This window comes from Bos javanicus, chromosome 24, assembly GCF_032452875.1.
Source record: "Bos javanicus breed banteng chromosome 24, ARS-OSU_banteng_1.0, whole genome shotgun sequence".
In the NCBI taxonomy this organism is placed as follows: domain Eukaryota; kingdom Metazoa; phylum Chordata; class Mammalia; order Artiodactyla; family Bovidae; genus Bos; species Bos javanicus.
The window spans coordinates 40,104,039-40,117,632 of NC_083891.1; the positions used below are offsets into that span (position 1 = coordinate 40,104,039).

A 13,594-nucleotide genomic window follows, 5' to 3' on the forward strand; every position below is an offset into this window, starting at 1 on the left:
CCAGATAACTATCTCACTGATGATGCTAGTCAGAATTATTTTATTATTGTATTAGGAGCTAATGATACTATTTCACTGGTCATTCATGCTATATATATGGGACCCCCAAATTGTATTTTAAAAAGTCAAACTCCCTCAAAGGCGCCTGTAAAGAGGGTGATGGTTGATGGGGTGGGGGTTGCAAATCTGGAAGGCAGTGTGACAGATTCAAAGGCCCTCCCGCTGTGGGTGGTTTTCCGTAGCATCTTAAAGCAGGAAAGCCCCACGGGGTCCCACTTTCTCCAAACACCATTCACAGCCGCCAAGGCCAAGTGCTGCGCCCGGAGGGGCGCGGAAAACATTCCGGGCATCTCCCTAGACCAGGACTTTCAATTCTTAGAACAATAAAGCTGAGTCCAGCTGCTCTCCCTCCAGCCTGTGGGAAACCAGGCTTTTCACTGTCAGCAATGCGAGAGAAAGGCGTTCAGCTTGCAGAGTCGCAGCCCGCTCTCCCGCAAGGCCGGCCCCTTTCTTTGCAGGCTAACTATGCAAATTCCCTGCATCCCTGCCCGGCCGCGCGCGGAGAGGACGCGCAGCCATTCAAAGCCCGGTCGCCCGCTCCGGTCCAGCGCGTCCCCCCCGAATGCGCCCGGGAAAGGGACAGTCCCCTGGCTGCAGAGAGCACAGGCACGAGGCCAAACACGCATCTTTCCCACGCGGGTGCTGTGCGCTCCGCCTCCCTACTTTTGACCTGTTCCTTCCTGCGTTTTGAATAACACGTGTATCTTTGGGAGTGTGCCGGGGGTCACGGGTTGCATGCATAGACGTTTTCAAGAAATATTCGTGACCTCCTAGCCAACAAGCGGCGCCCTGAAGGATTAGTCTCTGGGGAAAGCGGGGCACGAGTGTCCGCAGAAAGGGGAGGAGGGCTTCTCGTCCTCCCGGGCAGTGACAGACGCTTTGAAAGTTGGCCGCGGATCTCTGTTCTTGGCCAACCCTGCCCCGCGAGGTTGCCAGGCATCCGAGCCCGCGCTCCCTCACCTCTAAGTGACCGCGGTCTACTCTGGGCGCGGAACAGCCGGTTCGGCCACCTCGGGGCCTGCACCCAGCGTGGCTGGTAGGCGCCCGCGGCGGGTCCCCAAGCCTGCACCTCGCCGTGCGCTTCCCGCGCGCCCACCCTCCGTGAGTGGCCCGGGGATCCGCCCCCCCGCGATTTTGCCGGGTCTCGGACCACCGGCTTTCTGCCGCCTGACGGTAAGCGTGCTCCGCGGACGCCTTTCCCATTCATTCCCCACCCGCCTGCCCGCCGCGGCCCGGACCGACAGCCAGGCCCGCGCGGCTCTCTACTGGGGCCCCCGGGTCGCCAAGGCAGACCCGGGGACTCAGAGCCCGAGGCGCCGAGGAGGGGGCCGATTCCGTCTGGAGTGCGCCCCCACCCCTCTCCCGCCTGCCCGGCGACCTTTCCAGGGGCCGCGCGGGAGGCCCATGTGTCGGATCCCCGGCCGGGGGTGAAGGCGGTATGCGCGCACCGACCTTGGCGCGGCCAGGCGTGGGGCTTTGTCCCGCAGCCCCCCGCCGCCTGGGACCCAGACGCGACCCGGGCTCACCTCTCTGCTGGCCCTGCGCGGAGACCCAGAGCAGCGAGGCCAGGAGCGCCAGCCCCGCGCCGCCGTCACGCATCTCGCCGCCGCGCTCGGGTGAAAGCCGCGACCGCGCGCGGGGACTCAGCCGAGGGCGAGACTGCGCTGCCCGCCGGCCCCTCGGACACACCCCCGCCGACCTCCGCGGCGCCCGGCCCCGCCCACCGCCCTCAGCCCGCGCGGGAGACCCTCCCCCCTCCCCGGAGACCCCTCCCAGCGGAGACCTCCCCAGATCCGGGACCCCTCCCCCCGAGACCCCTCCCCGCATAGACTCTCTCCCTAAAGGCCTACCCGCCCCCTCACATAGGTCCCCTCTCTCGCACGAGGGGGAACAGCCTGAGCCATCCCCAACTCCGGGGTGAGGGTCGCCCCGCCGCCGCGAGCTCCGAGTTGGGGGGGCAGACGGAGAAAGTGACTGGAGGAGGAGCGGGGGTGGGGGCAGATCTGCCGGCCTGGGCGGTAGATTCCGAGAAAGTATTCACCCTGCTGACCCTTACCGCCCCGCGGGGGCCGTACGGCCGACCCCGAAGCCGGGACCCCAGAGCAGCCGCCACGGAGACCGCCGCACGCGGGGCGGGGGGTCGGGCTCGCCCCCAGGATGGGACCCCTGGCTCACCGACCCGCATCTCTGGCCCCCAAGGGGTGGCCTGGGCCTCCCAGGAAGGGACTGGGGCTCGTAACTACCAGCTTACCCCCTCTGCTGTTGGCAGAGGGTTTTGTGAAGCCTTTTCTAAAAAGGAGTAGTAATTCGCTTCCCACTTTGTCTAAGACAAGAAAGGTCGCTTGGATTTAATTATTATCATTCGCATTTGAGAAGATCTTATGGGGGAGCGGGGAGAAGGGAGTTCAGTCTTAATAGGATATCTCAACTGCTTTGTTCTTTTTTAAAAAATACATCTGGTCCCTGTTAAAGAATTTTTAATTTCCTCTGATTTTTTTTTCAATTGAAAGTATTCATAATACTTTGTAGATCTTACTTTCTCACAATATAAACAGGCGAGATAAAGTAAGTGACTTATTAAGGCCCACGCTCTCATAAATGTCTTTTTTCTTTTTTTGCCTGATAGGGAGATAGTTATATTTCAGTTGTGTCAATCAATGTGACAACCTTACCAATTCTAGTTTTTCTCAAGACATTTCCTTCAACGTTTAATAAATAAAATATCATTATAATATTACCAATTATTATTACTTTTAAACATAGAAATGCAGAACAAGAGAGTAGAATTTGGCCCTTTATAAAGGATGCAATATAGTTGGATGAGAAGGTAGTCAACTCAAGACTAAATTTAAAACACAGAGATTCTTAACTATTAAAGCATTGAAGTAGTAAACTATTAAGTATTTAAGTAACGAATCAGTGATTAAGTTCAGTGTTTAGCAAGTGATCAAGTATTAAGCATTTAATATTAAAAGATAGAATTATAAGTACTTCTGCACCAAAATACCTTTGCATGCACATTATACATGGGCAGATACATCTTTTTGAGTCTTAAGAGCATCCATGCTGATTAGCTGGTGTGATCTTCCCAATTCTGAAAGGCAGCAGTTAGTTTCAGGAGGTTAAGGTCTCAAAGTCAGCAAACATCTGGTGTAGAGCCAGCCCTCAGAGCTGATGTCTGGTCCAGAGTTCTCTGACTGCTGCACTGAGACCCTGGAGGATGAACTGAAAGACAACAGCAGAATCACATCTGTACCCCCATATCCTGGGTACCTAGAAGTTCCGTCTGGACTTCAGACCCTATCTTTGAACTGCAGACAGGGAACTCGGGCTCCTGATTTAGAGAAACAAAGGGTCAGCACATTTGAGGAGTGAATAGGAAGTATCCAAAGTCACCAAGTTGGCTCAATTTGTCCCTGCTCAAAATTAAGCAAAAAGATTTCAGTGAAAGAAGAATTTCAGAAGCCACTGTAATGAACAAGCTTGGGTAAGTCTGAATAGAAAAAATGTCACAATTCCCCTTCACTACCAGTTTCCCATTCTTCAGCAAGCTTCAGTTCGGTTCAGTTGCTCAGTCGAGTCCGACTCTTTGTGACACCATGGACTGCAGCACACCAGGCTTCCCTGTCCATCACCAACTCCCAGAGTCCACCCAAACCCATGTCCGTTGAGTCGGTGATGCTATCCAACCATCTCATCCTCCATCGTCCCCTTCTCTTCCTGCCTTCAATCTTTGCCAGCATCAGCGTCTTTTCTAGTTAGTCAGTTCTTCTCGTTGACTGGCCAAAGTATTGGAGTTTCAGCTTTAGCATCAGTGCTTCCAATGAATATTCAGGACTGATTTCCTTTAGGATGGACTGGTTTGATCTCCTTGCTGTCCAAGGGACTCTCAAGAGTCTTCTCCAACACCACAGTTCAAAAGCATCAATTCTTAGGTGCTCAGCTTTCTTTATAGTTCAACTCTCACATCCATACATGACTACTGGAAAAACTATAGCCTTGACTAGACAGACATTTGTTGTCAAAGCAATGTCTCTGCTTTTTAATATGCTGTCTAAGTTGGTTGTAGCTTTTCTTCCAAGGAGCAAGCATCTTTTAATTTCATGGCTATAGTCACCATCTGCATTGCTCTTGGAGCCCAAAAAAGCAAAGTCTGTCACTGTTTCCACTGTTTGCCCATCTATTTGCCATGAAGTGATTGGGACCAGATGCCATGATCTTAGTTTTCTGAATGTTGAGTTTTAAGCCAACTTTTTCACTCTCCTCTTTCACTTTCATCAAAAGGCTCTTTAGCCTCTTTAGCCACTTTCATCAAGAGCTCAGCAGGCTTGGAAATATCTAAATTAGCTACAGCACCATGGAAGGTCAAGGGTGGCCTGTTCAAGGTGAAAATGATGTAAGAATGTTCATGGTTTGTGAGAAAGCAGAAATTCAGCTCAGCAAGGCACACAAAGATGCTGCCTCCAATGTCACCTGTAAATAAATGAGCAACGAAAATGCCTAAACGCTAAGCAAGAGTTAACTGGTTAATAATTTATAGTAAATCACATGAAAAGCTGTTAGGTACCCATTTTTAAAGTATGAGACTTAAAAGTTACCAAAATACACTGAAAGTAATAAAAGCAAAATTCCAGTTAATATGGGAGTCCTGGTTGTAAGTATATAAAATAAGCACATGTATAAACAAGATACTAGAAGGCAGGATGCAGAAGAAAATAGTTGTGTTCAGCTGATAAGAGTGCAAGGGGTGGGTGGGGGGTGGATATTGTTTGCATGATAAAGAACTTGGGCCAGCCTCAGAGACGGCTCCCATTCTTCCCCCTCACTTTCTAGAAATGATATCTTGGGCAAGTTTCCTCATCTGTAATGTAGGAATAATAATAGTTCCAACTTCATGCATTCAACAAATATTTTTTTAGTCCCTGTTAGGTACCAGGTTCTATGGCTTCACCTTTAAACAAGACAAGTTCTCATCTCTGTGGAACATTGTCTGGCAGTTAAGGCAGGGAAAAATGTAAGCTAAAATCATAAATTTAATAAGTTTATTAAAGGGTCACTGAGATAAGGAATTCGAGACCAAGCCTTGATCTGGCAGTTTGGGAAGGTTTTGCTGAGAAACTTATTCATAAGGATTCAATGAGCCAATGTCTGTCAGTTACCAGCACTCTACCTAGCTTATGGTAAATGCTCAATAAAGATGAATTATTATTTCAATTTTTCTATACTACAACTATATTTTTCAATTAAAAAAAGAAAAAACCCAGCTTGATTATGAACATTTTCAGAAACAAGAGTTCAGGCAGAGAGGGATGGGCCACATCAGAGCTTTCAAAACTGCTTGGGGGATCATGTTAAAATGCTGATTCCAGTGTAGTAGGGCTGCAGTTGGAGGCTGAATTTCTGTACCTCTAACAAACTCCTAGGTGACGCTCATGCTGCTTGCTGGTAGGCAGAGTGCACCTTGAACAGAAGTTCCTGGCTTGCTTGTCCTTGATCTTGCCTGCACATTGGAATCGATGGAGAAGTTTGAAAAGATACTAATGTTTGTTTCTATCCCCCAAGATTCAGATTCAGTTGGTACGGGGAGGAGTCTGGACTAAGGCTCTCCAGGTGAGCCCAACATGCAACAACATTGGAGACACCCTGGACTAGACTGGATGGTTCCTAGGGAGAAGATGACCTGGGTCTAGTCATGGCTGGGCATGCTGCAGGAGCCAGTCTCAGAGAAGTATGATCACAGACAAGAAGAGGAAGCGTAGCCTGGCAGATGTTTTCCTGCAAGGACAGACAGCCACGTGGCAGGAACCCAGCCAGTGATGCCCAGAACATGGGCTAGGACCGTTTCTCTGGGAGGTTGGGGTAAGCAAGGCTGTCCTTTAGTTCTAAAGGGATTGAGATCCCAGGCAGAGACTAGGACACAGAAACATCATACTGGGATCCAGGCATCAAGCTGGAGTATAAAGTGGGGGATGTGATTCTAGGAAAGAGGTAAGAGGTTGGTCACTAAAATTGGGTTAGGGTTTCAGAGTCTGGGCCAGGACAAAGCTAAAGAGGCTGAGTATAAACTAAGCTGCTTAAAGTCCCATGGCAGAAATAAGGTGATTTAGAGACTAAGCCTTCGGTAAGAGTGAGGGGTGGATGGTCCAGTAGACAGAGTAGGCAGATTAGGGATGGAGGCAGAATAGTGTCACCCCAGAGATGTTGGAGACGTCTCTTGAGAGTCCCTTGGACTGCAAAGAGATCAAACCAGTCAATCCTAAAGGAAATCAACCCTGAACATTCATTGGAAGGACTGATGCTGAAGCTGAAGCTCCAATACTTTGCCACCTGATGCAAAGAGCCAACTCATTGGAAAAGACCCTGATGATGGAAAAGATTGAGGGCAGGAAAAGAAGGGGGCAGCAGAGGATGAGATGATTGGATGGCATCACCAACTCAATGGACATGAGTCTGAGCAAGCTCTAGGAGATGGTGAATGACAGGGAAGCCTGGTGTGCTGCAGTCCTTAGGGTCCCAGTGTCAGATACGAGTCAGCCACTGAACAACAACAGAGATGTGCATGTCCTGATGGCTGGGTCCTGGGAGTACGTTGTGCATGAAAAGTCTCAGATGTGATTAAGTGAGGATTTTTACAATAACTTTATTTATTCATTCATAGCCCCAAACTGGAACCAAGCCACGTGTCCATCACCAGAAGAATGGATTCTAAAATATCAAATATTTTGGGACTTCCCTGGCAGACCAGTGATTAAGGCTTCACCTACCAATGCGGGGGGGTACAAGTTCGATCCCTGGTCAGGAAGTTAAGATCCCACAGGTCTCTTGGCCAAAATACCAAAACATAGAACAGAAGCAACATTTTAACAATTCAATAAAGACTTTTAAAAAATTAAAATAAAATGTTGGATGGAATGTTTGCAATGGAATAACTTGGCAATAAGACAGAATGAACCACTGACTCACGCAGCATGAAAGAATTTGAAAAATGTTCAAGCTGGTTTTAGAAAAGGCAGAGGAACCAGAGACCAAACTGCCAACATCTGCTGGATCATCGAAAAAGCAAGAGAGTTCCAGAAAAACATCTATTTCTGCTTTATTGACTATGCCAAAGCCTTTGACTGTGTGGATCACAATAAACTGTGGAAAATTCTGATAGAGATGGGAATACCAGACCACCTGATCTGCCTCTTGAGAAACATGTATGCAGGTCAGGAAGCAACAGTTAGAACTGGATATGGAACAACAGACTGGTTCCAAATAGGAAAAGGAGTACGTGAAGGCTATATATTGTCACCCTGTTTATTTAACTTATATGCAGAGTACATCATGAGAAATGCTAGGCTGGAAGAAGCACAGGCTGGAATCAAGATTGCCGGGAGAAATATCAATAACCTCAAATATGCAGATGACACCAGCCTTATGGCAGAAAGTGAAGAGGAACTCAAAAGCCTCTTGATGAAAGTGAAAGAGGAGAGTGAAAAAGTTGGCTTAAAGCTCAACATTCAGAAAACATAAGATCATGGCATCCAGTCCCATCACTTCATGGCAAATAGCTGGGGAAACAGTGGAAACAGTGTCAGACTTTATTTTTCTGGGCTCCAAAATCACTGCAGATGGTGATTGCAGCCATGAAATTAAAAGATGCTTACTCCTTGGGAGGAAAGTTATTACCAACCTAGACAGCATATTAAAAAGCAGAGATATTACTTTGTCAACAAAGGTCTATCTAGTCAAGGCTATGGTTTTTCCAGTAGTCATGTATGGATGTGAGAGTTGGACTATAAAGAAGGCTGAATGCTGAAGAATTGATGCTTTTGAACTGTGGTGTTGGAGAAGACTCTTGAGAGTCCCTTGGACTGCAAGGAGATCCAACCAGTCCATTCTAAAGGAGATTAGTCCTGGGTGTTCATTGGTAGGACTGATGCTAAAGCTGAAACTCCAATACTTTGGCCACCTGATACAAAGAGCTGATTCATTTAAAAAGACCCTGATTCTGGGAAAGATTGAAGGGAGGAGGAGAAGGGGACAACAGAGGATGAGATGGTTGTATGGCATCACCGACTCAATGGACATGGGTTTAGGTGGACTCCGGGAGTTGGTGATGGACAGGGAGGCCTGGCCCTGCTGCGGTTCATGGGGTCACAAAGAGTCGGACACGACTGAGCGACTGAACTGAACTGATACTAAGTGAAAGAAGCCAGACACAAAAGAGTCAATTTCTGTGACATTTATCAACAGACAAAACTAATCAAAGGAAAACAATGGTTGCCTATGGAGAGAGTAAAGATTGACTGGAAAAAGACAAAAAAGGAGTCTGTGGTCATAGAAATGTTCTGTATCCTGATTGGCATGTTGGTTTTATGGCTACAAACCTCTACCAAAATTCATTCTGTTATGCAGATTTAGGATCCATGCATTTCTCTGTATAAATAAGGATCTTGAGATGAGGCGATTTTTATCAATTTTTCTGGCTGAGCCCAGAGTAGTCCCAGAAGTCCTTGGGAGTGAAATAGCGGGGACAAGAGAGTCAGAGAAATTCAGTGTGACAGAAACCCACTCTGCCAAAGATGACTTTGAAAGACAGGGGAATGGGACCATGAGTCCAGGAATTCGAGAGGCTTTGAGAGGCTGGAATACTTTCTAGAGGCTCCAAATCTTTGGCCACCTGATGCGAAGGGCTGACTCACTAGAAAAGACCCTGATGCTGGGAAAGATTGAAGGCAAAAGGAGATGGGGACAACAGAGGATGAGATGGTTGGATAGCATCACTGGATCAATGGACACGAGTTTGGGCAAACTTCGGGAGAAGGACAGTGCTTTAACAGTTTCTTAAAACACAGTGTTTTAAATTTGCAAATCTGAGTTTTAAAAGCATGACTTAAAAAATACATTTAAATAGACTTTCACAGCAATCTCATACACAAAAAATCATGGTTAAAAATAAAAATACAGGAACAAATTCCAGTTCCCACATTTACTTGACTGAGTGAGCTTTGGGACATTAGTTAAGTTTCTTGACCTTTGTCTCCTCATCTGTAAAATGGGGACATGTGGAAGACCTACATCAAAAGATGAGAAGCAAGGTTCTTAGCAGAGTGCCCAGTATCAAGTAAGTATCCAATAATTATTTTCTTCAATTACTGTGTTAACCACCATCATCAGAAGATTAGGAAGCAATGTTGTGCAGCTGTTGTCATGAAGATGGGCCAGTTTGTCAGCACAGGTTTATAAAAGGCCGTTGGACACACGTGAAGAGATAAACCATTATTTATCTTCTTATTTACATGGAAGACACAGAGATGACTCCGAGGGGAAAGGCAAGCTAGAAGAAAATATGTTCCTAAAAGCCAAGTAGTAGAAAGACATTAATGGAAAATAGTGACCAGTACAGCAAAACCCAAAGAGAATCTGTTTTTCAAAAAATTTGGCAGAGCATTGGTCATTAGAGAACTTTGCAAGTATCTTTTTTCCCTCACAGAGGAAGAGGAAGCCAAATTGGTGTGGGGGGTGTCTGGGAGACAGCTGTTCACAAGGACATGTAAACAACATTTGTCCCCCAGACTCCGCGGGGTGTCTTTGCCTGCTGGATATTTGTAACAACAAAACCTCCAACAGGAAAGTTAGATTTGGAAATCAAGGTTAGCAGCACACGTGACTTGGTAAAGCTGGACACAAATTATCTGAAAATTAGGAAATAGATGTCCGTTTCTTGTAAAATGTATTTTATTGCAGTATAGTTGGTTTACAATGTTGTGTTAATTTCTGCTATACAGCACAGTGACTCGGTTATACATGTAGATATATTCTTTTTCATATTCTTTTCCCTTATGTTTTATCACAGGATATTGAGTATTGTTCCCTGTCCTGTACAGTAAGATTTTGTTTATCCATCCTGTATGTAATAATTTTCATCAGGAAACATTGTTTATGAAGATACTTGTCATGTGTCATTTTCATCTGCCCTAGTTTGGGAGAAGATGCTTATAAACCATCACCGTTATGTTGCTTCCTTCTGTTTTTATTAAGTTCTCCTCCTGTTCACCCCACGTGGAGGCAGATATTCTTGAATATTCTGCACTTTCCATTCCCAAAGCCTTTCTTTTCTCCTTGTTTACCCCCAGGTCCTCATCTTTGCTCATTTTGTCACAACCCCTACATACCTTTCATCAGGAAGCCAGTGGATAGTCAAATGACTTAGACACCTTGCAGTGATCTGGCAGCAGAGACGATCTTCACATTTTAGGAAGACGCCGATACTAAGAAATAGGACTTGTGGTGAAACAGATATTATCCTTTCATTAAAAGATCCTTTATAGGATTCAGGAAGTAATTAATTCTGGTCATTGTAGTAGTTAATTCAATGCCGTATACTAATTAGAATTGTGTTTCTGGACAACATGAGCTATTTGACTCTGGGACAGATTACTTACCTTCTCTGAGCCTCGGTGTTTCTTCTCTGTAAAATCTGGAAATCAATATAGACCACCAGACATAACTACTACCTATAATGACAGCAATAGTAATAACAGCTACCAGGTGTTAAAGAATCTTGAAAGGAGACATTACATCTGTGTTCACAGGTGTTATGCTTCAATTTCTGTTCTAGGACTGCATCATGGCCGCTGAACAAGACTGGAGAACTACACCGACCAGGATCTCTTCAACCCATGCCCACAGTCATTAAAGTTGACCTTCAGAATTGCCCAGCAATCTCAGGACCTGCTGGAAACTGTTCACATCCCACTGACTGATCCCATCTTTTCAGGGCTCAGCTGCATTTCCCTCTGGCTAGGATGCCCATCATCTCTGCCTTTTTCCTCTCATTGAACTCCTAGCCATCCTTCAAGACCCAACACAAACATCCCCTCCTGCAGGTAGCCTTCTGTGATTGCTTCAGTGCTTGTAGACTGCTTGCTCCTTTGTGCCACCAACGTACCTTGTAATGCAATCTCCATTTTAACGGATCTGTGAATTTTATTAACTTATTTTTCACATTAAACAACGAATTCTTGCCCCTCTTGTTTTATTTTCTCTTAACACTTGCCATAGTGTCTGAAATTAAACAAATACTTGTTGAAAATGACAATGATGTTGATGCATTCAACACTATGTAATAATGCTGGTGCAGTTCTTGCATTATTCTGACATGTCATATAAACCATCTCAAAGTTTTCTAAACATCCCCAGGTGGCAAAAGGCAATGTGAGCTACTAGGGCTAAAAGAGCTCTCAGTTACAAGCAATGCAAGCTGACTCCGGCCACCTTAAAGAGGGCAAGGTAATTGGGCAGATATTTGTGGGGTGGGAAGAGTGGGGGTCACAGAATCCATAGGAACCTGGAGGACAAGGCTTGGAGGATGCGTGGGAACCTAGAGAACTCCAGATGCTTGGCCACAGGCCCAAGGTCAAGACCACCGACCTGAACAGAACAGCTGACACCAACTACAGCCCAAGAGGCGTCTGACCTTCAGCTGCTCGCTCCATCTTTGTTTCACCAGCTCATCTTCCAAAACCTGGGGAACCAATCATGAACTGAGCTTACATCCTGTGCCCAGGGTCATGGTGGAAGAGGCACGGACCTTTTTCTTAGGAGTTTTGACTGATGAGAAATAGAAGACAAATGAGCAAGATGGAGAATTCCTCCTGCTTCTCTCTACCAGCCCCTGCAGGAGGCCCCGGAGTCCTCTTCTCTGCTCGGATAAGCCTGGCATTCAGATGCCTTCCAAGCCCCCCACCTGACCCCCGTGAGCTCCTCTGGTTCATCCAGAGCAGAATCAGCATTTCATGCCTTACTCTTCTATGTCACATCCCCCCTTCTCTCTGCATTCTCCTCTTCTCTGTTGCCATGGATTTCACTTCTCAAATAGAGCATCAGCGTTTTAATCTTTGCCTCCCAATCTGTGCCTGAGATGCTAGCTCAGAACACTTGGAGAGAAGTGGGAAGTCAGTTTGGTTGCTGCATTGAGTCCACAGTGTGTAGGAAGAAACCCAGGTGAGGAATTTGATCTTGAAGCAGAAATGATGAGAAGGAATTATAGATTCTTAATCAGAGAAACAAGAGTGAAGTCCTACTTAGGAAAATCTATCTTCTGGCAGTAAACAGAAAGAATGGAATCAAGAGAAATGGAAGACAAGTGACTGGGTTGGGGGGAAGATGGGGGGTGAGGTGGGGAGGATAGAGCAGAGAGGAGGGCAGTGGGATTGCAGAAGAAAGAGGATGAAACGAGATTTCAAAAGAAGGAACATGACTGAGTAACTAATTGGATACAGATGAGCAAGGAAATTGGAGATTTAAATTTTTCTTTCTGAAAATGCGAAAAAAAATTGTTTAGATGGAAGGTGAGCCACTGGGAGAGGAAGTCACAAGTCCAGTTGTTTGTTGTACTTGTGATGTTACGAGATAGTCTGAGGGAGATGTTAGAAACACAGCTGGAAATTTGAGACAGAGTTCATTCTCTCTGTGTGAGAGAGGGAGCTGTAGGGAAGGTGAGTGACACCCACTTTACTGAACGTTTACGGTGCCTGCTGCTTAACCCTCCTGTGCAAAGTCAGTATTATGTCCAGTTCAAGTGTAAAACAATAAGAGGCTCAGAGAGGTTAGCCAACTTGCTCCAAGTCACACAGCTAAAATGCGTGCTGTTGTTCAGTCTTTAAGTCGTGTCCGACTCTGTGATATGTCAGGCTTCCCTGTCCTTCACCATCTCGCAGAGTTCTCTCAAACTCATGTCCATTGAGTCGTAATGCCATCCAACCATCTCATCCTCTGTCGTCCCTTCTCCTGCCTTCAGTCTTTAAAATGTATATCAGTTTGTTTTTGCTGTGGCCACAAATCACCCCTCAACATAATGGCTTAGGGCAATAACCATGTATTTTTCCTCCGGACAATTCTGTGGTTTGGTCAGCTCAGTGGGGCCCTTTCCCTGTTGGTCTTTGCTGGGGATGTTCTCAAGCCTGACATCAACTCCAGGGTAAGGAAATAGTGGTCTGGGGGAGCCGTGGTCAAGATGCATGAAGCTAACCCACAGGAGATCAGTACGGTCCTAGGATGTTAATAGATACGATGACTTAGAAATTAACACACTTAGAATAAATAAAATTAGAATGAGGACAGCATACCCAAAGTAACAGGGATAAAGAGCGAATCTAACATGCGGCAGAGAGCAGCAGCCAACAGCACATAGTAGTGACAACCATGATCAGAGCCGACGGCATTACTGAGTCCGCAGGGGGCCAGCCGCTGACCCAAGGGCTTTTGTGCATGATATCATTCAATCCCCACAACAGCCCCATTGGGCACGGCTCTTAGCTTATCTTCCAGTGAGGAAACAGGCACAAAATGCCTGGGCGGCTTAACCCAGATGGATCTAGGCAGAGGGGTCGCGAGTTTGGAACGTAGAAGATAGGTTTGATTGTGTAATTTCAGTCCCAGTGTATATTTCTTGGAATAATGAATTCCAGGACATGAGCCTGTTGCATGCTGATTAACACAAAGAAAAGAGTTCTAAAAGTAAGGAGGGCGAAACTGGGAGTCAAGG

At 46.4% G+C, this 13,594-nt stretch overlaps 1 protein-coding gene and 1 long non-coding RNA gene across 4 annotated transcripts in view; one reads left to right on the plus strand and one right to left on the minus strand.

Moving 5' to 3' along the window:
- LAMA1 (laminin subunit alpha 1) overlaps positions 1–2,260 on the minus strand; it is a 125,481-nt gene extending 123,221 nt beyond the window's left edge. For 2 of the 3 annotated variants that reach the window (XM_061399900.1, XM_061399899.1), the window contains exon 1: positions 1,587–1,902. In XM_061399900.1, the coding sequence (XP_061255884.1) occupies positions 1,587–1,887 (301 nt within the window). In that variant the 5' untranslated portion in view covers positions 1,888–1,902. Of the gene's footprint in view, positions 1–1,586; positions 1,903–2,235 lie in introns of those variants that run through there. The other variant, XM_061399901.1, reaches the window with a different exon arrangement.
- Positions 116–11,071, plus strand: LOC133237634 (uncharacterized). Its single transcript, XR_009733281.1, has 3 exons — positions 116–1,233; positions 5,623–5,919; positions 10,667–11,071. It is a non-coding gene; the product is annotated as an uncharacterized LOC133237634 (long non-coding RNA).
- The last annotated feature ends 2,523 nt before the right edge of the window (positions 11,072–13,594 follow it).